Raw genomic sequence first — 27,022 nt, 5'->3', positions numbered from 1 at the left:
CGACTTCTGCCTAAATTACCTGGCCGCCCAATGCCACTTCACGTATCGCTGTTACCACCCTGACGCCCGCATTCCGTATCTTTACCCTGAGCGCGCCCAGCTGGATGGACTCCTACACTCACAGATCTTACCCAAGGGCATACCGTTGGAGATCTGGGATGTCCAGACAGTCTCCAACACATGCTGGGCCTGGTGTAGGCTGTGGCGCATGCTTGGGCGGAGGATCTCTCTATTCTGGTGCCCTTCCCCTTCATGATAACCCATGGCTCCCACTCACACGAAAAACACTAGTCAAACTCACACTATGCCAGCATAACCTATTCACTATAGACAACCTGTTCCCAGATGGCCGCATCCTACACCTTACAGAAAATGCACAGGCATGGCACAAACCCTAAATGGGCCTTTTTATTTTCTGGTGACTCCAGAATACTCTGCTGTCCCTTATGCCCTCCTGCCCGCTGGCCCCTCAGGATTTTCCACCTCCGGCAATGGTGGTCACTGCTGCAGACGGAGGACACATGACATCTAGAATTTACCATTCATGGATGGCCCTGAAACCAGATACCACCACGCAGGTGCGGGGGGTCTGGGAGACCGAGTGGGGGGGTTCCCATTAACGATCGGATTTGGACCAACTGCTGTGCACAAATCAGCCAAAGGCACAAATTACTACATTTCAAATACATACATCGATGCTATCTTTCCCCATTGGATATTGCTAAATTCGATCATACCAGATCTGATAGATGTCTGAAGTGCCATGCTCCAGGAGCGGATTTTGCATATGTAACCTGGACATGCCTGGTGGTGGCCGCCTACTGGGTAGCCATCTACGCGCACATATCCGCCATGATTGAAACGGAGATGACCCCAGACTCTCTGATCGCACTAATGGGCTACACAAAACTTTCCCGTCCCATTCCGTCGCCTCGTCCCCCTAGCGTTGTTACTGGGTAAGAGGTAGATTGCGCTATGCTGGGGAAGTGCCAGGCCGCCCACTCCCTCAGAGTGGCTGGAGTGTATGGGCTGATGTGAGAGTGTTGGGTAGGATTATGCTGCTCCCCACATCCCGCCCTCAGATATTTGGCTGCCCTTCCACACATACCTCCACACTCTAGAACAAGATAGATTTATTTTATACATAAACTGTAGGCACTTCTTTACCCCATCCCCTAAGGTTCACAACAGTTCCATCTAGCTAAAGCTGTCCTAGACAACGTAGGGAGCCTTTTGTAAGGCCTTGCAGTTCCTGTGGATTCAAACCACCGAAATACCCAGAGCAAGGAAGCGCTCCCTAAGTTAACATAAAAAACGTTTTTCTTACTTCTGTCCTCATACATCTTAATCGGGGAGAGACGACCAGAGTCTTTCCTCACCATGAACAGGACCTTAACGCAAAGCCTCCTTTTTGCAGCTGCAGCAGCATTTGTAGACATTTTGCCTGGAGTGTGTGGCAGTTTAACACTCCAATGACATTCAACTGATGTAGAACCCCATCATTAATGAAACTTTGGTGGCACAATTTGAAAGAATTCTATGCTCATAGTATGTTATAGGGCATATTGAGCTAAGCATTGTATTTTTTCTCTTGTGTTAAACTTATGTCACTTCCTTTCTTCCTGCGCCTTCTGACTGTATCCAGAACTCTGCTGCCAAATTTGTTATCCATTGTGCTAGGGAGCAATATCCCCTCTTGAAACTACAGCTTTCAAACCATGCTCTTACTTCAAAAACAGATGGTGGTCACAAATCTGTATGAGGTGTCACGGGTGATTGGGCAGGGGACACGCCTCCGTGTCCATATGCACCCAATTTCAATTCGGGACCAAGAAGCAAAACCGTATATCACTGAACATAAGAAGTCAAAGCCCCCAAGGTAGTCCCACTCCTGGTTGCGTATATGGACGCGGTTCCCATGAGAGTACAGACTTGCGGTCAAAGGTCTCCAGTAAGTCTAAATGTAAGTCCAAGAGGAAACATAAAGTAAACCAGGACTCAACCTAATCCATGTACTCCGTATCCAAGGAGAGGGTGTGATGGCATCACAGTGTCATTCGATCCTTCTCGGGGTCTTCGGTCGCTGAGCTGATTTCCCTATTTATCCTTGTGTGCTCAAGTTTCCTGAGCCCTCTGTGACGCTGCAGCAGTTTGAGGCCATGCTGCACATTTTCGATGGTTTATGTCTCCCTCTAGCACACCGCAAGCCAACAGGAATGGCATGGGCCTGCTGTCTAATTCCCCCCAATGGTTCTGTTCTCCAGGCTCTCCGTGCCTTTAAAATCTGTTCCAGGTCCCTGGTACATAAGTCTACTCTGGCTCCAGGACCTGTGCCAAATAGTTTTGCAGCGTGAATCTTTCTGGATTCACTATGCTGTGCATTATTCCGCCATCTAGTGGTTGGGTCCGTAATTGTAGTCTTTCTTCTCTTTTTTTGTGTGGCCCAGGTGGGCGTCGACATACCACCATTTGTTGTCCTCCGTGACGTCGACACGCTTCCTCCGGAAGCTCCCAACTTGGTTGCCATCTTTAGATTCTTTTTTCCGCTGTTGGGTCTGGATTGTCACCGAAGAGTTCCAGAGGTTTTGGAGAGAGAATCGACGAAAGACAACAGAAAAACGACGAAATCTAATTTTCAACACACCCGACTACAGGTCAGGTAACCGGGACGACGAAGAAGGATTACACCCGAGAATTCGACGTTCAACGGAAAATGCGCACACAGGGGGCTTCCTGAGTGCGGGGATGGACAAGACACCATTCAAGTTCTGTGACAATTGCCACCACAAATACGCGCAGAAGGACCAGCATCTAGTCTGCAACCTCCAGCCTGCTGCTTGACCATAACAGTGAGTACTGCAACGCCTGCTCGGCATTCACACAGAAGACCCTCAGAGTAAGAGAGAGTCAGAAAAGGGCAAACTACACCATGCAGGGGCAGGGGCCACCTCCATCGCTCCGAGACTTAGGCCTCTCCAGTGGAGAAGAGGACAACATCGCCGGAGGACTGCACAGTCGTCTAGGGCGAAAAGAATATGTCTAAGGGGGTAAGAGCGTTGTCTACCTCCAGACAGTCGACCAACACTCGTAAGAGTGCAGCCAAGTCCTCGAAGGGAGCATTGCTGTCGAAACACTCAGCGAAAGCAACAGCACCCAAGGACAAGCAGCCCAGCGATCCTTTGAAAAGGACTCCCAGATGGCGAATACCCAAGAAAAATCAAGGTCGTCGAAGGCTGGCCTCGAAAAGGACCCCTCGATCCCGAGAAAAGAAGGGTCAACAGCGGCTTCGATGTCGATGACCTCGAAGCGAAGTGCCCAGACTCTCAACGCCGAACAAGCGGCCGAGATGGAAAGAAAGAAAAGGAGGCTCGAGGCTGAAATGGCAAGCATCCTGCAACGAGAAAAGGACTTTGATGAAAGGATGAGCCAGTACACCATCCCACCGAAGCCCGCGGTCAAAGCCGAAGGGGGCGACAAGGACCCTGAACCGCCAAAAATGCCGGAACCGGTCGAGGAACAGGAGGAAGAGGTCCTGTATTACTTCGAGGGCGAAGGCGAGGAGGATCAGCAAATCTACCAGGACTTGACGTCCTCAGAGGCACAAGACTTGGAGTGGCACGATTTCGACGCCGAAATACCGGAAGAAGGTGTAGACTCATATCCTTCGAGGCCTTCATCGCCGGACGATATAGGGATCTATAATATGGTTATAAAAAAGACTGCAGAGACATATGGAGTGAAGTTAGAGGAGGAGAAACCCAAGGCTTGTTTTCTCCTGGAGACTCTGCTACCTTCACAAACAAGAAGCCAGTTCCTGCCCATGCTCCCAAGTGTGCTGGGCCAGGGCAGGGAGGCCTTCAGGGAGCCAGCTGTATGTAAATCAGTGACCCTGAGGACCGAAAAAAAGTACAAAGATTCCTCCAAGGACCCTGCATACATTCAGGGTTCAATACCAGCTGATTCACCCCGAGTGGGAAGGGTATGCTCAGACGTGAGTCCCTTGCTCTCCATGCCACTGGAATCAGGCTATCCTGGCTGATGAGGGCTGAAAGCCCGAAACCGGTCCTAGGATGCTTGTTTCCAGTCCAGGGAGGACCTGGCTTGGCAGTTCGGGCTGGACTGTTCCCATGGGGCACAGGGTCAAGACTGATTTGCAATTGGCTGGGTTCAAACTGGAATGGCATGGTGAGCAAAAAAACGATGGATTTAGGCCCAGATCTCTGTACTGGGGTGAATGTATGACATTGTTCTGCATTCTGTCCATCAATTGTTATTTTTGCATTTGTCACCCCGAGTGGGAAGGGTATGCTCAGACGTGAGTCCCTTGCTCTCCATGCCACTGGAATCAGGCTATCCTGGCTGATGAGGGCTGAAAGCCCGAAACCGGTCCTAGGATGCTTGTTTCCAGTCCAGGGAGGACCTGGCTTGGCAGTTCGGGCTGGACTGTTCCCATGGGGCACAGGGTCAAGACTGATTTGCATATGGCTGGGTTCAAACTGGAATGGCATGGTGAGCAAAAAAACGATGGATTTAGGCCCAGATCTCTGTACTGGGGTGAATGTATGACATTGTTCTGCATTCTGTCCATCAATTGTTATTTTTGCATTTGTCACCCCGAGTGGGAAGGGTATGCTCAGACGTGAGTCCCTTGCTCTCCATGCCACTGGAATCAGGCTATCCTGGCTGATGAGGGCTGAAAGCCCGAAACCGGTCCTAGGATGCTTGTTTCCTGTCCAGGGAGGACCTGGCTTGGCAGTTCGGGCTGGACTGTTCCCATGGGGCACAGGGTCAAGACTGATTTGCATATGGCTGGGTTCAAACTGGAATGGCATGGTGAGCAAAAAAACGATGGATTTAGGCCCAGATCTCTGTACTGGGGTGAATGTATGACATTGTTCTGCATTCTGTCCATCAATTGTTATTTTTGCATTTGTTATTATTGTTATTTTTGGATTCAAAAATAACAGCAACAGCTAGGAAAAGGGCCAATGTACCCATGAATGCCGGGCCACCTCCAGACAAGGAGAGTAGGAGAATGAACCTGATGGGGAGGAAAGTGGAACGGAGTGCGGCGATTCAATGGCGCATCGCCAACTCAAATGCTCTAATCAACAGGCACGCATACCAGCACTGGGAGGAGGTGGGGCAACTCCTGAAGCATCTACCAGAACAGTACCAGCAGAGGGCAGGCCACTTGGTAGGGGAAGGGAAAAACATGGCTAACACATGTTTGAAGTCTGCCCTGGATGCAGCGGAGACATCCAGCAGGCAGATGATGATCGGGGTGAAAGAGAGAAGGCACGCCTGGCTAAGGATTTCAGGCTTCAAGCCTTAAGTACAGAACAACATCCTTAACACACCCTTCAACGGAGAACAGCTTTTTGGAACTCCAGTTGACGACCAGTTAACTCAGCTCAAAAAGGACAACGAGACAGCAAGGTCCATGGGAGCACTGCAGTTCAGAGGGATGAGGAGGGGTACACCCTCAAGAGGACCAGCAGGTAAGGGAAACAACCAACCTGGTACATCGCACCAAGCCTTCTAACAAGGTTATCAAGGAAGCAGCCAGGCCATCAACAGCAGCAAAACTGGTAGTACCAGCCACGAGGCCAGTCCTTTCGAGGGCGCTCAAACGGACGAGGACAGGCACGGAGAGGAGAGCAACAATCCACCTCCAAGTGACTTCGCCATAAGGCAAACGCCCACCCAGACAACACCTCTAGGGGGGGCATCAAAACAGAAGACAACACCAAAACTGATTCTACAAGACAAACAGTTCCTCGAACGTATAACACCAGTAGGAGGCAGGATAAGGGACTTCTTCCAGGAATGGAGAAAGGTCACAAAGGGCAAATGGATACTAAACCTCATACAATACGGCTACTGTATAGAGCTAGAAAAACAACCTCCAAACAAGAGGCCAAACAACTAGGTGCACTCGGCAAAGGAACTTTCTTTCTTGCTACTAGAGGCACAGGAACTGCTCAGCAAGGAGGCAATAGAGATAGTGCCGTACAAGGAAAGAAACAAGGGAGTTTACTCCTATTACTTCCTCGTACCAAAAGTGGACGAAACGCTAAGACTTATTCTGGATCTAAGGTTCTTAAACAAGTTCATAAGGACACAAAGATTCAAAATGACATCTCTGCAGGAGGTAATACCCCAGTTACAGGAAGAGGATTACATGGCAAATATAGATTTAAAAGACACGTACTTACACATCCCCATCAACAAAAAACACAAACACCTACTAAGGTTTGTGGTCAACCAAACTCACTACCAGTTCACAGTGCTGGCATTTAAACTCAAATCCGCACCAAAGGTGTTATCAAAATGCCTAGCAGCGGTAGCAGCACACCTAAGGAGGCAAGGAATACATGTATACCCCTACCTCGACAACTGGTTCGTAAAGGCAAGCTCTTACAGTAAATGCAAACAACACATCCAGCAGGTCATAGAAACGCTAGTCCAACTGGGTTTTTCAATCCATTGGGGAAGTCTTCAATAGAACCGGAACATGTGAAGATATTATTAGGGGCAGAGATCAACACCATACAGGGAAGGTGTTCCCCGGCACAAAGAGAACTTTGGCAATACTGAAGGAGACACATCTTTATCACAAGGGGCTAGCTCTGACAGTGAGGACAGCGAGCAAACTAATGGGAATGATGGCATCATACATACACCTGGTCCCAAATAATCGCCTCCACGTGAGACCGTTCCAGGAAAGTATACAGCAGCAATGGTCACAGGCAACAGGGAGTTGGGAAGATCTAGTGGTTGTCACACACGCAGTGCATCAGGAAATAGAGTGGTGGAACAAGGAAAACATATAACAGGGGAAACCATTCACACAGCCAACTCCAACAGTGACCACCACAACAGACGCCTCCCAGCTGGGGTGGGGCACGCAGATGAACACACTCAAGGTGTGAGAGTTTTGGTTGCAGCAGGATGCGGTCAAACACATCAACTACCTTGCCTTAAAAGCCTTTCAGAAGGAGCTGTACGGCAACAGGGTGTTGATCCAAACAGACAACACAACCACCATGTTCTACATCAACAAACAAGGAGGAACAAAATCAGTGGCACTATCAGGGCTAGCACCGGAAATATGGGCATGGGTCATTCCACTAAGAATAGACATACCAGCAATACATCTCCCAGGGAAGGACAATGTGAAAGCAGACAGACTCAACAGGCAGACGTCAGCATCCCACGAATGAGAGCTCAACCAACAGGAAATAGAGAAACTATTCCGAAAATGGGGTACACCGCAAATAGACCTATTTGCAACACACCTAAATGCAAAATGCCAACACTTTGCAACCAGACCATCGGTCCCAAGATAAGGATAAGTTGGTCAAGACATTTGCCTACGCTTTTCCCCCGATACCACTGATACACAGGGTACTCAACAAATGCAGGATCAGCAACATGACTCTAATACTAATAGCACCTCAGTGGGCCAGACAGTCCTGGTTCTCACAAATAGTAGAGATGGCACAAGCGCCAGCACACAGGTTTCCCAAAAGAAGGGACCTGTTAACAATGCAGAACGGAATGGTGCTACACCCAGAGCCAGAGAGCCTCAGCCTAGCAGCATGGCTCCTGAAGACCTAGCATTTGCACACCTCAAACTACCAGCAAGCGCAATGGCGGTGCTCAGGGAGGCAAGGAGACCTACCACAAGAAAGTGCTACGTAGCAAAGTGGAAAAGATTCTCCGAATGGTGCATTAGTGAGAAACTACAAAGGAAAAGTACTAAAATACTTAACGCATCCTCTACAAAATAAGCTGAGCTACACATCCCTAAGGGTGCACTTGGCGGCGATAGTGGCTTACACAAGAGGAGAAACAGCAAAGAGTTTCTTCACCTGCCAAGTAGTAAAGAGATTTCTAGAAGGGGCTAAGAGAATCGCACCTCCAAACAGAATGCCAGCACCAGCATGGAACCTCAACATAGTGCTAACTCAGTTGATGAAGGCATCATTTTAGCCTATTCACAAAGCTACACTGCACATGCTCACGCTAAAGACAGCCTTCTTAGTAGCTATCACATCACTACGAAGAGTGAGTGAATTAAAGGCGCTAACACTTCAAGAGCCCTACCTACAAAGACACAATGATAGGATTGTGATGAGAACAGACCCACATTTCATGCCAAAGGTGGTTTCACGGTTCCACATCAATCAGACAATTCAAATAGTATGTTTTTTCCAAAAACCATCCACAAGCACAGAAAGGGTGTTAAACACACTGGCTGCCAGGAGGGCAGTAATGCACTATATAGAAAGGACAAAGAAGTGGAGAAAGACAAAGCAGTTCTTTGTATCCTTTGCCAGCAGTTTTTTGAGACGAACAGTTACCAAAAATACCATTGCACGGTGGATTGCACAAACCATACGACTCTGCCACAAACAAGCAGGGCAACCATTACAAGGAGCAGCTCATGCTCACTCAACAAGGAAGAAAGGAGCAACAATTGCATTTCAAGCGAACACACCTATTTAACACATTTGCCAAGACGCAACATGGTCTTCAGTTCACACGTTCACTAAGCACTACTGTGTAGATATTCAAATGAACAAGGAAGCGCAAGTGAGACAAAGTCTTACAGCATATATTCAGTAGCCAGAGCTCATGTTCCACCCAACCACCACAAAAATGACAAACTGCTACTATGCACAGCATAGTGAATCCAGAAAGATTCACGCTGCAAAACATATAGTTTTTTACCTGTCGGTGTAGTTTTGCAGCTTGAAGACTTTCTGGATTCACTAGCGATCCCACCCTCCTCCGCCAGAAAGATGAGACAGGAGGAAGAGAATTAAAACAGGAGAATGACTTTAAAGTTAAAAGAAGAGAAGTAACACAAGACAAGAAAAAAGAATCCAAAGATGGCGACCAAAGGTGGAAGCTTACTGAGGAAGCGCGTCGACGTCACGGAGGACACCAAATGGTGGTATGTCGATGCACACCTGGGCCACGAAAAAAAAAAAGAAAAGAGAAGGACTACATTTCCGTCCCAACCACTAGATGGCGGAATAATGCACAGCATAGTGAATCCAGAAAGTCTTCAAGCTGCAAAACTACACCGACCGGTAAACTATACGTTCCTTGTCAATGCAGTTACCGAAGCCACTCCTGCACAAAGAGGATCTGGTACAGATTTCAATATCTGACCCAAAACCTACTTCAGCCCAATCTTTGCTTATGTCACAATAAAAACTACTAAAGCCTAACTGGTCATCATACGGCCTGACTCTCTACCAATGCTTCTGCCAGGGCGGATTCAGCGCCATAGGCGCGGTTATTGTATTGGCTCAGATTCTGAAAGGAGGAGGAGCCGCCACAAGAGGGCTTGATACATCCCCTGATACAGGGTTTGACTCGCCATTTGGACAACCAACAGAAGACAGCACATCGTTTGTAGTAGTGGACTGACTCGCATCGTAGTCCTGGGATTGCAGCTACCTTCAGTCTAGGCCGAGACTAATGTCTTAACAGAAATTTAGCTGTCTGTGCGAGCCACATCTGAGCACTTGCTCCACTTTAACTAGACCCCCACTGATACCTTAATGGACACTGTCAAAACTCTGTTCCTGCCCACCGGTGAATTGATAGGCGGCCAGGTTGCATGTTGATTTTTGGGAGTAAATGGAGTATTTATCATCCAAAGCTGTTAAGAGTATCCCCCGGCGCTTAAGGGTGTACACCATATCTATGGCACTGACTGTCTTCCACAGGCATGCTCGATGTAGGTGATGGTGTCCGGTACCACATTCTCAAGAAAAACCTTGAGAACACCATGAGTCTCCTCATAGATTAAGCTGGAGATGCGCGTAACTCCTCCACGGCATACTAAACACCCTACCTCAGAGAGCCTAGTGGTTCAGGTTCACCAAGAAGGTTGAAACACAAATCCTTACCTGCGATTTCTCGGTGTAGACCTTTCAAAATGATTTAGGCGTCTGGTAAACAAGTTCTCCTGGGCCAGCCTGGCTGTCAGATCGGCTAATAGGGTCTGTTTGTTAGGTCGCTACAAGCATGCCATCTGAACATGGCCAGTGAGATCTTACCAGGAGTCCTGAAAGACCCCAGGGCCTCTCTGGCTTAAACAATTCATGAAGGTCAGAATGCGGAAATATCCTTGATTCAGCAGGGACACCACACTTCCCTGTCCCCATTCCCTGCAGAAATACCCCCTACAGCAACAGCCACTAAGCCGCTTTAGTTTCCTCTTAGATGCACCCTCTAATCCTGTGGGTGACAGGATTCAGTATTTCCACTCAGGATGGCAATTAATCACATCTGGCAGATGGCTCTTACAAATCTTTTTAAGCATGGCCTTTTTTTATTTTTTGCTGCACCATATCTTTCCTTTCCCCCCACCCATCTTACTGCCTTTCAAATGAGCACCGCTCCATATTGTTACAGGAGGTGCAAATGTTGCTTCCAAAAGGTGCAAGCATGAGGGTGTCTGACTTGGAAAGAGGAGAGGGCTGTTACCCGTGCTATTTCTTTGTGCCAAAAAAGGATGGAGGCCAACCACCTATCATTTGTACCTCTGAATTCTTTCCTGCGAAGTACAAATTCAAAATGATTGTGGTAGATCATATATTGCCTGCTGTGGACTTTGGTGGGGGGTGGGGGGTCTATGGGATTGTTGGTATCCTTGGATCTGCAGGGTATGTATTACCATATACTCTTCGCGCAGTCCCATAGACATTACCTACCGTCCTAGGTCAGCCAGGCGCATTTTCAGTTTGCAGTGCTGCCCATCAGTCTCACCACGGGTGTTCATGAAATTGATGGTGGTGGTCGCTGCCCACCTTCGGAGGTTGGGGATACCAGTTTTTCTCTACCTCGATGACAGGCTTTTAAAGGCAAGCTCACCACAATCCTCCGTAGACCACCTCAGGCCGACGGCAACCCTCTTGTCATCATTGGTGTTCAGTCAGTGAGCTGAAATTGCACCTAACGTCTACGCAGAGGTAGCCGTTCACTGAAGCTATACTGGATACAGTGTAGTTCAAAGTCTTTCTGTCCAACGAGCTCAGTATATTTGGTATATGATCCTGATGTTTCTTCCTCAGTCCTATATTTTGGTGATAGCAGCTTTGAGGCTTCTTAGCCTCCCGCATCGTCAATGTTGACTACGCCAGGTGTCAGTGGGCTCTGCTCATAGGAAATCTATGGGATACCATCTAGGTTTTGGATGAGACGTCTTACTATCCACAGTGGGTGCTGCTAGAGTAAAATTAGTCCAGCGGCAGTCCTTGCTCCCTCGCCCACCAGAGCTGAACATTGTTACCAACATATCATTACAGGGTTGGGACTCTATCTGAGGGAGGTAGAAATCTGAAGACTTTGGTGTCAAATGAAAATCGAACTCCATATCTATCTGTTTTAGTTGCCGGCTTAAGGTCTTCCTGCCCTGTATCAAAGAGAGACTTGTGGAGATTCTCACGGCAGCACCACTGACATGTCATAGTGCAACAAGCAGGGCTTAGTGCAGTCATAGGTCCAGTGCTAATAGCCTCTGTGCCTTTGGAATCGGTTGGATTATCGGGACATTTCCTGGATCGTGAACCACCTGGTGGACTCCTTGAATGCCAGAGTGGACGAGCTAAGCAGGAGGCGTCTGGCCGAACATTAATGGCGTCTGCAACCTGAGGTAGCGCTAGTTATCTTTTAATAGTGAGGAGAACAAGGACTAGATCTTTTCATTACCGTCAGGATTTTTTTGTTTTGATAAACCTTTTTTATTGAATTTTGCACAGATGGTACAAGACACTCAATTATTCCGACAGTAACATAGCAGTTGACCACGGTACTGGCCAGTAAAAGATTATAGTATCATGACTTAGAGGTGACACATCAGTAACATTTCAAATGAATGCAGACTTAAGACAATTGTCCCAGCCACTTCCTCCAGACAAAACCATGCTGCAAGGGACAGCCCCTGGCTTCTTATATGGGTCGCTCCTGCTGCGTACACCAATCCACCGCATGTTTCCATTGTGAGAGGGTGTGAGGGACAGGGTTCTTCCAGCAAACAGCAATGTCCCTTTATGGCCATCATGAGTGCTCTTGCTAGGAATGCCTGGTCTGCCCTAGAGTCCCCAGAGCCTTCAGGGACCCCCAACAAGAGCACCAAAGGTGAAATGGTGACCTCCCAACCACGCACATCTGTTAAATCCCCCACCACCTCAATCCAGAACTCCTGAATCCTGGTGCTCAGGCACACCATGTGATATAAGTTGGCAGGAGCACCATTACATCCGGGGTATGAAGGTTCAGGGAGGAGACCCACTTGATGCAGCCTGGCCATAGTAAGGTAGCCATGATATAGCCTAGATAATAAGTTTGAACCAGGCGCAGCTTGGAGGAGATGGTGATGACTCTAGGCGCCATCAGTGCATCCCGCCAATCATCGTCCTCAAGGAGACCCAGACAGCCCTCCCATCGAGTGCTGAGGTGATCCAATGTACCCAGGATGTTCATTATTACCGTACAGTAAAGTTTGGAGATGCCACCCTTGCCCAGTCCACCAATAAAAAGCTTAGCCTCCAGCGGGCTAAACTCTGGGAGAAGGTCGATCTGGGATACATGAGTTTGGAGTGCGTGTCGCAGTTGTAAGTATTTGTAAAATTGGGAGGAGGTGAATGCATAGGTATCTTGGAAGGACCTTATGTGTGACCCTGACCAAACGTAGTCCAGCTATGTTATGCCGATGAGGTCCCATCTCCCGAATCCCTGTAGCGCGCCACTTCATGCAGCTAGGTGCCATGCCAAAGGTGTGTTTGCTGCGTAATTGTAGTGTCCCAGTGAGAATGGCGGAGTACAGCCCTCCAGGTGAGGAGAATCACTCTGGTCACTGAGGGAGCGTGTGGGGTACGGGAGATCTGTGAAGCATGGCTATAATCTGAGGGAAGCCCTGAAGTGACAATTCCAACAGGTCAGTAGGATCCAACCAGCCCCCGTCGAAGCAGTCGTATATCACCAGGAGTTGTAAGGCAAGTTAATAAAGATATAGGTTGGTCGCGCGTAAGTCTCCATCATATGGGACATATTGGCAGAGGGCAAGGGCCAGGTGAGGCCTGGACTTGTGTCAGAGAAAGGAGGTTGCGACTCTATCCAGAGTGCAGAACCAAGTCTGTGGTACAGATATCGGGAGAGTCTGAAAGACATAGTAGAATCTTGGCAGAATCATCAACTTGTAGAAGGATATTCGGCCCATTTACATTCAACGGAAGGGACTGCCATTAGTCAAGGTCTTCTTTGGACCTCCTCGTCAAAGGACCGAGGTTGAGGGACCAGGTACGTTTTGGGTAAAGTACCACTAAGATGCCCAGTTATCGGAAGCTGAGACAACATATGGGGATGTTATGCTCCCAATCGGAACAGTCCCAAGTCAGGGCCAGAGGCACCAACACCGACTTAGACGGTTTCACCTGAAGGCTTGAAGCTGCTCCAAAATGCTGAAGGATGTGACGGCAGCTTGTCCTACTCGCCGCATTGCCTGCAAGATAAAGGATGTCGTCTGCATACAGGGGTATAGATTCTTCAGGCCCCTTACTCCAGCTCCACTCACGCACCTGTGCATTGCTATGGAGAAGGCACACCAGCCGTTCAGGCAGAAGCACGAAGAGGAGAGGAGACGATGGGCAGCCCTGCTGAGTCCCCCGCCCAATAGAAAATACATCGGAGAGCACACCATTTACCTGGACCTGCGCTGTTGGGTTAGTATAAAGTGCTCGGACGAGTCCACAGAAATGGGGCCCAATTCCAGCATGGCTTAGCACGTGCCCCAATAGTCCCAGTCCACGTTATCAAATGCCTTCTCAAAATCAATTGGGAGCAAGGCCAGACAGAATGGGAGGAGATGATGGTGGGCCATGGCCACGTGGAGGTGCCTGAGGCAATGCCTTGTACTACTGGCTGGCATAAAGATGCATTGGTACAGGTGTATGAGCATGTAGAGGACCCTTTTGGGGTGCGTGGGCAGAAGCGTGGCAGGTATCTTAACCTCACCATTGATGAGGGATATTGAACGATAGTCAGCGCAGGTTTCCAAGGGGGGCTGATTTTCAGGACTTACTACGATAGTAGCAGCATCTATTTCTGAGAGAAAGGCACCCTTCTGTGCTACCTCGTTGTAGAGTGCGAGAAGTTGGGGATTCAGATTGTCACTGAACGTTGTATAGTACTCTGCGGGGAATCTGCCCTACCAGGGGTGTTTACTGAGGCTACCGCAGAGATGGCTGCTCTGACTTCCTCAGCTGTTAGGGTCTCGTCCAACGTCTGAACCCCGGATCGGGACAGACGAGTAAAAGGCACTTCATTAAGGAAATGGAAAGCCGAACCAGGATCCGTTTGGGGGAGAGCGGCTATAGTAGTGGGCGAATGTTTGTGCTCTCTTACTGAGAGTATGTAAAGTATAACCTAGTTCATCCGTGATTTCGAGCACAATTCTGTTCACCTGCTGATGAGATGCCAACTAGTATAACAGCTTTCCATTCTTATCCCCTATCTACCTAATAGACCCTGGCTGCCGTAGCATGCCACATGTGTTTTGCAGCCTCCAGGGATTGGAGGCAGAGCTCCTCTCGTAGGCAGTTTGCCATGAAGGTCTGTTACAAGACTTTCCTCCAAACAGAGCGGGGGCCTCCAATTGAGTGATATGAAGGGAGTGAGCTCATTCTTGCGGTCAAATTCGCCCTTTGCCATATCCCATTATGGTCACCTTACTGGTGGCCCAGAGGGTGCCAACAGAACTTACTGAGCCCTCATTACACTGGAAATAGGCATGCAGTTTGTCACTGAGGGCCAGGACCTTTATCTTGGAGATACCACGCATTAAGACGCCACATGGTGCGTGGGCCCTCTCTGGGGGAGTCGAGGTGAAGGAAAAGGGGAGCACCGTCTGATATACCACGAGGAAGGATCTGAGCATTTGTTATCGTGTGACAGTCAAGGGCCAGCATGAAGGCCAGATCTCTGCTGGAATGGATATGGTGCGCAGCTGAAGTGTGAGTGAAATTACGTTGTCGAGGATTCCATATCCTCCACACTTCGCAGAGACCAAGAGCCCTGGCTCAACAGGATGTAGAGGGTGGACCGGTGGTGTCTACATCCAGGGCAGGAACTGCATTGAAGTCACCACCTATCAGTGTCGGCCCTTGTGGAAGTTCCAAGAGGATTGTAGATAGGTCATGGAGAAAGGTGTCTAGAGCCTCTGGGGGCGCATAAACACTCCTGAGGTTGATAGTTTGACCCTTGACCACGGCATTTCGTCAGGACCAGGGGATCCTCGTCTACTCTGACATGTGTGATTGTGTGAGTAAAGTGTAGTACCCTGGTAGCTGGACTTGTGATGTAGCCCAGTACAATTGAAAAACAAGGTGCCTTCAGGATACAACTACGGGGGAAATACTGGCCCCCTTGTGTCATTCCAGGCATCTGCGCAGTGGAGAGAGACAGAGCCGCAATTGGACTCCTCCAGGGTGCCACCTACCCAAACCCGGTAGACACGGATAGTCTACTGGGCTTGGGTAGGTCGCAAACCCTGGAGGAGCCCTTGGACCCGACGAAATGCCGAGATCCCTTGGACTTTAAACGGGCATGAAATATGTTGCCCAATTCACTCTGCTGTCTCTACTCACACTAGTTTTTTGCCCCCTCACCCCTCAGACTTCACATCGGCAAAAAGAGAAGACCTCCGGCAAAGAGCCCCCCTCCGGGGCCCATTGGGCTTTGCAGTGCCGGCCCAATGAGGAGCTGCCCGAAGATGAAGCATGACATCTTTCGGGGTGTGAGGGCCCTCGCTCCTAAATGGAGCGATCCCCTCCAACTGTTCTCCCAACCTCCTGGGACATTATCCCTCCCTTTTCAATGGATTTAGAATCCCATCACGTTATTTGAATGGAGCTTGTGGTTGCTCTTTTGGTGTGTGGGTTGGTCACCATTGATGAACAATGTCCACTTAACCAAAATACAAGACGACTGATGGTCACTTCAGAAAGAAGCATATTCTTGAATGTACCCGTGTCTGTGGCAGGTATGTTTACTGCTTTCCCAGCTTAGTATACAGTAAAAGATTTTCAGATTAATTTGAGTTTTATGAGGCAGGCAGGGACTGTATATATCTTTCAGCCATGATGGAGATAACATCTTAATTCTTGTTAGATGACTCAATGTATTTGTCTGAAAGCCTTGTAATTTGTGGGAGGGGCTTCTATTGCATCTAGGAGACATATTTACTAAAGAGACTTCAGAATGGAAGGACATCAAAGACTGGTCTCCAACATTCCCTTTTTTGTACAGAAACTGTTGAATATTAATTGAAGCCACAGGTCCACAAAGCAATATTTGTAATAAGGATTCTACCACCAAAGTGATCATATCAGTTTGGTTCCTTTGGTATCATCACTGTTCTACAACCGTAGTAATCCTATATTTTCGATTTCTGTCCTGGAAACATTCTTACTTAAAAAACAAAATGCTGCTTTGCAGACATGATCCAACAGCAGAGGAACATATTGCAACAGTGGTTCATAATCCCTCGTTCTGCAGATTTTTAGTTTCATGCCAGAAGTTGTAAATATTATTTATAATTCTTTACAATTTATGGTTGAAAGCAACTAAATTGAGATTTTTATAAAGTGATAACTTTTCACAAACATCTACACTTTAAACCCATCAAAAACAGATGTAACCTTTTAGCAAGCAGTTGCAGTTTTAAGTTAAGGTATCTTGATAAACACATATTTTAAAAAATCCTAACTTTACTTTTTAGCCATATTTTTATAATATTTTAAACTGCTTTTGTACTAGTACTAACAAACAATGTGCACTTGTTTAGAGTTCTATAATAATATGTAGCTTTGCATCAAATGATGCGAGCTTAGCTAAACAAAAATTGGAATTGTGAAACTGTTTTATCTAAACCATTTATAAGGTAAAATTGTTGCAATTTGTAATTGTATATTCATAAAAATAACTTTAGTTTTAGCATTACTGTGCTGTAAACAGGATAACTAATGCATGCCGAATCAAAGTTTTCTCCCTCATGGTTTAGTGCAGTCTCTGCTGCAGAAGTCCTTATCAAATACTGGGCAAAATCTATCTCATCAGCCTACAAGGATCTAATTTTGCAAAGAAGCTAAAAAAAATTTGTCAGAGTTTAATGTGAATAATGTAGCACCACCTTTTCCTTTGTGTGCTGAACTTGTTTCTTGGTGTTCTTAAGAACTGGACGTTTTTTTCTACGGATGGTCATTGTCTGTTGTGGCACCGTTCCCTAGCAGTAGCCAGGGGAGGTTTTTGCCCTATGCAAGATACTTGGTATTCTATAGATGACATTTACAGTATTGCTCTTTATCAATATTGGTCTCCGTAGCTCTTAGTATAATCTCAGAATACTTCATCAGGATCCAGATCTAGTCCATCAGAGGTCCGATTTTTCACTCCTTCCTCATACCTGCACTTAAGACTCTAGTTCCGTTAGGATTGGTGTTCACACGTTCAGGCTTTACTAAAGAGAAAATAGTTTTAGGTACGCTTTCAGAAATTCTACAACAGAGTGCAATAGAAATTGGCTTCAGTATTGCAACTGGCTTTCGGAGGGGAATGTTAATCAACTATATCGTACTTTAAATTATGTTTGGTCCTTCGTCTCTCACTTGGCTAGTATTGGAGTCTTACAGATTTACATAATCACCTTTTTTTCATCCATTGTTACATATATAAACATGCCACCCAATCCATTTTCACAGAATATTGAAACAGGTCTTTGATAGATTTTTACAGCTTCATCTTCCAGTTAGAGTCCAGATGCCCTACAATGGGATTTGAATATGGTATATTTTCTCCTGCACAGACCCTTTGAGCCTCCAGCTTCTTGCTACATAAATTTGTCGACTTTAACAGCAGCTTTCTGAACTTAGTCACTTCTGAGAGATCATGCAAAAGGGAAGGCATGCTCCAACAGGCACTTGATTTTTTTTACGAACAATCTGATAATGTGGATCATTTGATGCATCATTTTCTTTCCTTTAGTTCAATTTGCATATCTATTTCAAAGCAAATTCTACAGAGATATGATTCTCTACTGATTCATTTAGACTTCTAAAAATTCAACGTGAAACTATATTACCATAAGTTAATGTCCCTTTTGTTAACCGCATAAATGCATCTGTAAGAAAATAGCTCCTACTTCCGACAAAATGTTAAAACATACCTGGTCTGCTCTTATTTCTAAATTCGGACCATTTTTTCTCTTACATACTTGTTTTCTTGTGCTCTTATTCATTCTGTGAACCATTTTCATCCATCCTATTTTTAAACCAGATGTTACTTAAAGATTGCACATAAAATGACCTCTATCCTACTGGCGTCCTTAATCTATGTAATGTTTGCATGAATATTATATGAACATTCAATCAGAAACCTAAGCAATGGGCATGTTTCTAGGCTATTTGATCAGTAGCTCAGTAAGAGAAATCTATGGTTGCTTTAAACTCGATTGATATCTGGTGAAGTAAAGTTGTTTATATACTTTCTATTTCTATTGTTTGTTCCATACACATGTGGAGTAACGTGCTGCCTCTGGCAAAAAAAACTGTTTTGATTTCCCTGCTTATGCTCTATTTTTCAGATTTGAACATTGTAGTGATGAGCCGGATGCAACCAAGCGGGAAGGAGAAGCAGAAAAACTTACCATTGCACTTTTGAAAAAATTACATGAACTGGAATCTGACCTTTCCTTTTCTTCTGGTAACTCCCTGCAATTTTTAATACTTGTGTTTCTTATTAACAGAAACATATTTCTTTGTGCATTTCTTTTTTTTTTTTTTTCCATATTTTTATTGACAACACAAGTAAAACAAAAACCAAAAATTAGCTGATAATGGTAACATATGCATTTGAAATCCAGTAAGCCGTAACAATAAATAAACAATAGAGACATAGAATAGATTAAAGAAAAGTTCCCCAAATTTTATCAAATTTTTTCAATGATTTCAATACTCTTGTTTTAGCAATAGCACGCTCCATAGTGTAAATTTCGTTAATCCAAAACCACCATTTCAAAATATGTGGGGGATTCTGGGAAATCCATACCCAAGCAATTGTCAATCGAGCACAAGAAAATAATACTGTTAATAGGTCTTTGTGTGGGCAATTCTCAGATTGTATGTCTAATAATACAGTAAATGGCGAGAGAGAGCCAAAGACGATTTGTTTTTGCAGTAAAATGTTTTCAAATCCGGACCAGAACTCCGATAAAGCTGGACAAGTAAGAAATATATGAGTAATATCAGCCGCGACAAGATCACATTTGGGGCATTTAGAGCGTGAGCTTGATAAAGGGTTTTGAGACCAGTTAGAAATTCTAAGCGGAGTATAATATAAAGAACAGATGGTTTTATATAACTGAATCCTAAGGCTCGAAGATTGAACCACTTTATTAATATTACAAAGTGATGCCGAAATTTTGGTAGAGGTGATATTGGTCCCTAGTCTAGATGTCCATTTCAAAGCAATTTTAGAACAGTTATCCTCTTTAAAATTGTTTAAACATTTGTAACCCCTGCTAATTAGTGACTTCTGATTTTCCGAGTAAAAACACGTCCATAGCTCTGAGTCCGTGATTTGATTAATTTTCATTTTGCAAACCAGATAATCTCTAATTTGCATGTATTTAAATCGCATAGCTTCGGTTAAATTAAAGAGAAGTTTAAGCGTTGTGAAATTCAAAAATCCCTGATTACCGTAAAGATCTCCCAGAAAATTAATTCCCAAATTGGCCCAAACAGTCCCCAGTCCGTCGTTGAATATTCCTGGTAGCCCAGGATTGCCCCACAAAGAAAGCTTTGAATGAAAAAAAGAAGTCTTACATGTAGTTAATAGAGATTTCCATACCGCAGCTGTCTCTCACGCAGTCTTAAACTTGACCCTTTTGAAATAGTTAGGGTCGTTTGTTCTTGCGAGAAATTGATTAGAGTCAATGCCCAACATAAATTGGTGGTAATAGTATGGACTATTTGGAATAAATAAACTACGAAGACGGCCAAAAAAGGATGCCAAAAAATATAATTTGAAATCGGGGAAATTTAAACCCCCTTTGTTGATCGGTAATTTAAGCAAGGAAAGCGATCTTCTCGCTTTCTTATAACCCCAAATATAGCTACTTAGAATCCCATCCAGTTTCTTAAAAAAAGAATTGTTAACGCGTAAGGGTATAGACCTAAATAAATACAGAAATTTTGGCAAGATCTTCATTTTAATTAAATTAATCCGGCCTATAAGGCTTAAAGGTATTTTATGCCATTTTTTGAGTAGGCCAGCGGTTTCTTTCAATAAGGCATCATAATTGAGGCTATTTATATCGCTTACTTTAGCTGATATTTTGACACCTAAATATGTTGCCACCCGGCAAGTACCTTGTACAGCAGTCAATGGTTTGTAGTTTAGTATAACCTGTGTTTTACTTAGATTTAATTTGTATCCTGAGATTGATCCAAAGGTATTAGATTCTTCAATTATCGTTGTGAGAGCTTTTTCTACGTCAGTGGAATATATGGCAATATCATCGGCATATGCAGTGATTTTCAGAGAGTTAGAGCCGGATTCCAGTGGGATAATATGGGGTTGAGTTAGTAATGAATTTATAAACGGTTCCATAGAAAGCGCAAACAGCATGGGTGAAAGCGGGCACCCCTGCCGTGTACCCCTAAATATTTTGAACCCTGGGGAGATCATACCTGCGTAGCTAATTTTAGCAGTTGGGGAATCATAAAGGGCCTGTATCCATCTTAAGTATCGACCTTCAAAACCGTACGCCCTCATTACAGCCCAGAGGTAATCCCACCCGACTCGGTCAAATGCCTTTTCAGCATCTAAGAGTATCATGCCGAGTCGGGTGGAATTAACCGCTGCTAAATCAAAAGCAGTGATTGCCGTATTGACATGGACTGTAGTGTCCCGGCCAGTGATAAATCCATGTTGTTGTGGATTAACTAGCTCAGGCATATAAGGAGCTAATCGGAGTGCAAGAATCTTAGAAAATATTTTAGCATCTACGTTGATTAATGAAATAGGCCTGTAAGAGCCACATTCCTCAGCAGGTTTATTTTTTTAAGAAAGAAAACAATTTTAGCAGAGTTCCAAGAATTTGGAGCCTTCCCTGTTTGACCAATTGAATTAATTACTGAACAGAAAAGGGGAAGTATTTCATCGATACAGATTTTATAAAATTCTATAGGGAGTGTATCTTCCCCTGCAGCTTTACCAGACGGAAGAGAAGTAATAGCCGTTCTAATTTCAGCAATGGTAACATTCTCCCCAAGTTGCCTATTGTGTTCGATTTCTATATTATTAGTGACACAGTTGCCGATGTATGCCTGAATATCATGTAATGTAGGATTATTTTCCGGAGTATATAGATGACTATAATACTTAACACATTGTTCTATTATATCTGTAGTTTGATCATAAATAATATTGTTGGGGCCTTTAATGAATTTGATTGTTGTATTAGCTTTGTCATCCGCAATTTTATAAGCCAAAATCTTACCAATTTTATCGCCGCTTTCATATTGAGAGATTTTGAATTTATGTAATTTTACACTGGCTCGTTCTCTAAGAACATTTTTAGTAGCAGATCGAAGACTAATTAACTCTAGTCTTAGTTAATCAACTTCCGATGAGACTTGTATAAGAGCGTCTGCTAGTTGATTTTCTAGCGACAACATTTTGGTAGTAATGGTCTTATCCTCTTTGCAGAGTTTAGAGTTTTGTATAAAAATAAATTGTTGAGTAAATCCTCTTATGCTAGCCTTACAGGCGTCCCATACATGGATTGGAGAGGTAGAGTGGAGATTTGTATCAATAAATTCAGAAATATGTTCTTTAAGTTGTAGTATAAATTCTGAATCTGAAAAGAGATATCTAGGGAAAGAGAATAATCTTATATCTTGCCTTCTTGAAACTGTGGTGAAAGTAAAAAGAATGGGATTGTGATCTGAGGAAAGTCTTGGGCATATATCGATGGTACTAGATTCTAAAATTTTATCGGAGGCCCAAATCATGTCTATCCGAGAACATAGTTTGAGGTGCGGAGTAATACGTATACCCTGGTATTTTAGGATGAAGAATTCTCCAAGCATCTTTTAGATTATGTAGGCGGCCAAGTTCCAATATGGCCGCCCGTGTCTTCCGCATACGTTGGAACCCCCTATAAACATAGTAGTATCTATGTCGTAATCGATTATACAATTAAAATCACCGCCGATTAAGAGTTCTCCCTCCCATTCCAATAGTTCAAGGTTTAACCAATCAAAAATATAAGGGTCGTCAATATTCGATCCGTATATAGAACATATAACATATTTACAATATTCCAATTCAACTTGAATGATTATCCATCTACCCCTTTTGTCTGCAGCTGTTTTAATAACATTTAATTTCAATTGTCTCTGTTTTAAGACAGCCACCCCTCTGATAGTAGCATTTAGAGTTGTACATGCAACAACCTCATATCCTAATAGCCTTAACAAATTCCTATCTTTGTAGCAAATGTGTGTCTCAGTGAATAAAGCTAGATGGGGATTATACAGTTTAAGCTCTTCCTGAACTAATCGTCTCTTATTCTTGCAATTAAGGCCGGCGACATTCCATACTAAGCAGCTGAGTCTAAGCATTTCAAAAATGTTAGAGAGTCAGCTATTCTAATAATAACTATCATACATATCAGCTTTTCTTTTTTATTATTATTTTCAATGAGTGTTACTACTGTGTTGTCATTTTTAACATTATTACCAACCACCCGTGAACCCCTACTCCAAACCCACCCGGGACCTCCCCCCAGAGCTCCCGGGGGAGAGCACCCCTTGGTTCCAGGCTGCCGTTGTATGGGCAGCCTAGTTGAGAGGCAGCCTCGGATAACTCCCTCTCTAGCTCCCCCACTCTGCCTTAGGAAAGAAATAAAAGAAATAAAAAAAAAAAATTAAAAAAAAGAATCCGAAACTGTGCAAATATGAACTCGGCTACTAATATGAGAAAAAAAAGAAAGGTTTAAAGAGCCTGAGAAAGACCACATATAAACAACACATCACATCGCGTAATATTTTCAATATTAATAGCGCAGCTCTCATAAATACTTTGCCCAAGCAGAACTCCTAAATTTAATGGTCAATCTGCTAGAGCATAAATCGCGTAAATGTGTACATGGAAGATTTATAAGTGGTTCTTATCTAAATTTCGAAAGTGCAGTCTCAGCTTCTTTAACATCCGTAAAAATGTATGTATGGCCCCCCTTTATTACTTTTAAGCGGGCATGTTCCTGCAGGAATACCTGCCCACCGAGAGATTTGAAAGGGTCAATAAGTTGTCGTAACTTCCATCGTTTGTCCATAGTGGCTTTGCTCAAATCAGATCTAACAAAGAACATGACATTATCGATTTTAATAGGGGAGTGGGGCTTGGCCTTGGAGGAGACCGCTTGTCTTAATAGATAATTGCCAAAATATATCAAAGGCCGTGGAAATTTGCTCTCTTTATTTCTCTGAGCCAAAGGTAACCTATGGACCCTTTGTAACTGGGAGTCCCAGTCCCAATCTGATAAGTCTGGAAAGGCTCTCTGAAAAAGATTCACCATATAGGCCCGTGGGTCAGATCCTTCTGAGCCTTCCGCTATGCCAAAAAGTCGGAGATTTTGCCTTCTTTGACGGTGCTCCATATCTTCAAGTTTATTCTGAAGACTAGATATCTGCGTGTCGTGTTGGCTAGTTAAAGTCTCGGCCCGAGCAGATATTTCCTCGACGCCTGCGACCCTTAGCTGTAGCTCCGCCACTTCTTGAGTGATTATTCCAAATTGTTTAGTAGCTTCTGCTAGAGACTTCTGTAGCTGACAATTATCCTCTCTAAGCTGTAAGAAATGTTGTTGTGCTTCGTTTCTGTGATCAATCAAGGTCTTTAAGATCTGATCAAAAGAAGAGAGGTTGCATTCTATATTCTCAGTGTAATCTTGAGTAAACAGGGAGCTTGCGGGACTTGCAGGGATTGAAAGTGGTCGTTGGGAATCCATCTCGGTAGTGGTTACTGCAGTAGAGGCGATAGAGACATAAGAATCCTGAGATTCAGCTGGGAAAGTACCTGAAGCAGCAGTGGATGAGCTAGTCAAAGCAGGTTGGGTTATTTTGCCTCCAACTGTAGCGGGGCACTCTTTTAGATGCTCTTCTTCCTCAGTGGGGTGCGTACCAGAAAGACGTAGAGCCATGTTCTTAACCCCACCTTTTGCCTGTATCCACCGTCGTAAGGGGCTTTCATCAGTAATGGCTTTGCCGCGTGTTTTGAGGACCGAGCTTGAAGTGGACAAAATGGAAGTATTGAGAATCTTCCCTTTCTTTATTTTATATTTCGCTTTTGATTTTCCATTTTTGGGACCAGAATGTCGTGTAGGAGGGCTAGACGTATCTTCTTCTTCTCCTTCAGCCGAATCTTCATCATTGCCGACCCGGCAGTCCTCGGTCTCTTTGTGGTTTATTTTGTCTTTAATTAATATGGATTGCATGGTTGTAGTGGGCGAAATCAGTGTACTCGAGCTCTTCTCTGTATGTACATATGTCTGGCCGGCCCCTTGTGAGCATTCAGACGGTTTTGAAATGTCTGCCGTGAGCATCCCCCCTCCGGCTGATATAAGAGTCTCTGGATGTCCCCTGTTAGATAAATTAGAATTTGTTTCTCCATTATCACTGTAGTTATCTAATTGTTGGTTTATACTTGGGCTGCATCCATTATCAGTAGGAGACAAAACGTCAATATGCGTCTAGGGCAAAAGAGGCTTTGGGGGGCTGGCAAGAATGGCATTACTCCCAAAAGTCTATACTGAGCCTAACCTGCCCTGTGTATCTGCAGAGAATGAGGGAACTCGAATAATTTGCTTACCGGGAATCGCAGTTGTTTTCTCGATATTCCCAGCGAGTTCTGCTGTAACCTTCGAAGCCGCCACAGAAGCCGGAGTTGTAGCTGCAACAGTGTTTCCACTACAAACCGAGCTCTCGGCAGTGAGACCCCTCCCGGTCCGAACCGATCTATGAGCATTTTTCGGGGCCATGATGCGGGTATCCAAAATGAACCACGAATGCTTTCCTGAGCCGGAGCAGAAACCGTGTATCTTTGTGCATTTCATACTTGTTTTTTAAAGATATTTTGAAGTGTTTATGCCAAATATGTGCTCTAATTTGGAATTCACACTGTTTTAACAATGACAGCTCCATATACTGTAGATTCACATTATTTTAATGGATGTATGATTGCCATATAAGATTTGTAACTTAACAAATAAAAAAAACAATTGCTGAAATGTTACAAAAACACAATATAGAAAGAGAGAAGATGTGGCGTTAGGGCTAGAGCTGCAGACTTTGGAACTGAGAAACCAAGTTCGAGTCTGGCCTCCTGGCCAACATCTTGTGATTCTGGGCAAATTACTTAATCATCCCATGCCTACAAAATTAATGTTACCTTGTGTACTTTAACAGATGCTCATGTAAAGCGTTCCACACCTTGGGGTCTAGTTTGTGCTGTATTAAACTTGAAAAAACAAAAGCTTTTGAAAATTGTGAGTCTTGGCTAAATATCCTCTGAATCCCCAAATCTCTCGATTTTTCCCCTCCCAGTCCCTCAATGGAGTGGTTCTTTTCTATCATGAACTATTTAGGCACTATAGTGTTTTCCTTTTGTAATTTGAGTATCTGAAAGAGACACGTTAGTGATAGATTCCTTACCTTAGAATATTCCCAAGTGTCAGACTGGATCTGGAAAGTTTTCGTCAGCAGTACCCCTTCGTGTCGGTAGGCGTCGTCGTGCGGCTCCGTGTACGTCACTGGCGTCGTAGCAGCTGAGATGACGTCGTCGGAGCTACTTAGACGCGCCCACGCGCGCTGACGTCAGTTCTTTCTTTTTCCGCGCCAGCAAGCGCAGATCCGAGAGAGAGCAGTACTCCTAGTTAATACTTTAACCTGGTTTCTGAGAACTTGTTTCTCTTGTTTTGTTGAGTCCTCGACTCTTGGTGCAGTAGGGATGCCTGGGTTTAAGTCCTGTAGGACCTGCCGTCGGAACACGTCAGTGGCGGACCCGCACGACGTGTGTCTCTTTTGCTTGGGGCACGCCCATGACCCCGAGGCGTGCCCTGATTGTCGGGCCCTGGCGCTGAAAGCTTTACGGGAGCGTTCCCGAAAGTTGTTGGAGGCACGGCAATCGGTTCCGCGCCAATCGAGGTCCTGCTCCCGTGGGAGGTCGAGGGACCTGTCGCGAAGCCGACACCATTGCTCGTCAGAATCGGGGACCGTTAAGTCACGGCTCCATAAGAAGTCGAAGAAGCGACGTCGCTCTTAGTCTACCCTTCACCGGTCGCGGGATGCGGTCTAGGGGGCGGGCGGTCACTCCCTCGCGGCTCGATGGAGCCTCCGTTGTTGCCTGCAGCCTACCTGCCTTTCCCGGGCCCGCACACGACTCCAGATGAGATACAGGTCTTCCTGTCGGCAATGGGCCCCATCGGGGCCCTCCGGAGCGCCTTCGGGCCCTGTGGCCCCATTGGGTGGTTCTGTCCCCGTGCCGCCGCCTTTGGCCCCAGCTATGCCGGCAAGATACCCTGCGGCTGCGCCCGTTTCGGCCTTGGCACTGCCTCCGGCGCCTGGATTGGTCACTTACCCCCGATTCCAATTCCAGGTGGGGAGTTTATTCTATTTCCCCGGGCACCTCATCCTAACCGGCCTCTTAAACAGCCATTGAACAAAGGGGAGTACTGGGAGGGGTCTGAGGACCCCCTCGCAGCTCAATGCGAGGATGAGCCGGAGTGGAAGGGTGATATGGAAGGTCCAGGCAATCTGGATTTTTCTCCACACCCTGGTACACTGTCCCCTTTTTCCGTGGCTACGGAGTAGGTTGGGACTTTTTCTGTGGTGTTGCGTAGGGGGGCTAAGGCTTTTAACCTCGAGCTCCCTTCTGTGCC

The 27,022-nt window shown here is 45.4% G+C and overlaps 1 protein-coding gene across 3 annotated transcripts in view; it reads left to right on the top strand.

Moving 5' to 3' along the window:
* Positions 1-27,022, top strand: part of PDXDC1 (pyridoxal dependent decarboxylase domain containing 1) — a 360,469-nt gene that overhangs the window by 291,475 nt on the left and 41,972 nt on the right. For all 3 annotated transcript variants that reach the window (XM_085632067.1, XM_085632066.1, XM_085632068.1), the window contains one exon: positions 18,665-18,783. In XM_085632067.1, the coding sequence (XP_085488193.1) occupies positions 18,665-18,783 (119 nt within the window). The remainder of the gene's footprint in view (positions 1-18,664; positions 18,784-27,022) is intronic.

This window comes from Triturus cristatus, chromosome 10 (assembly GCF_964204655.1).
Source record: "Triturus cristatus chromosome 10, aTriCri1.1, whole genome shotgun sequence".
NCBI lineage: Eukaryota > Metazoa > Chordata > Amphibia > Caudata > Salamandridae > Triturus > Triturus cristatus.
The sequence above is the reverse complement of the archived record's forward strand: the minus strand, read 5'-3'. Positions and strand labels throughout refer to the sequence as shown.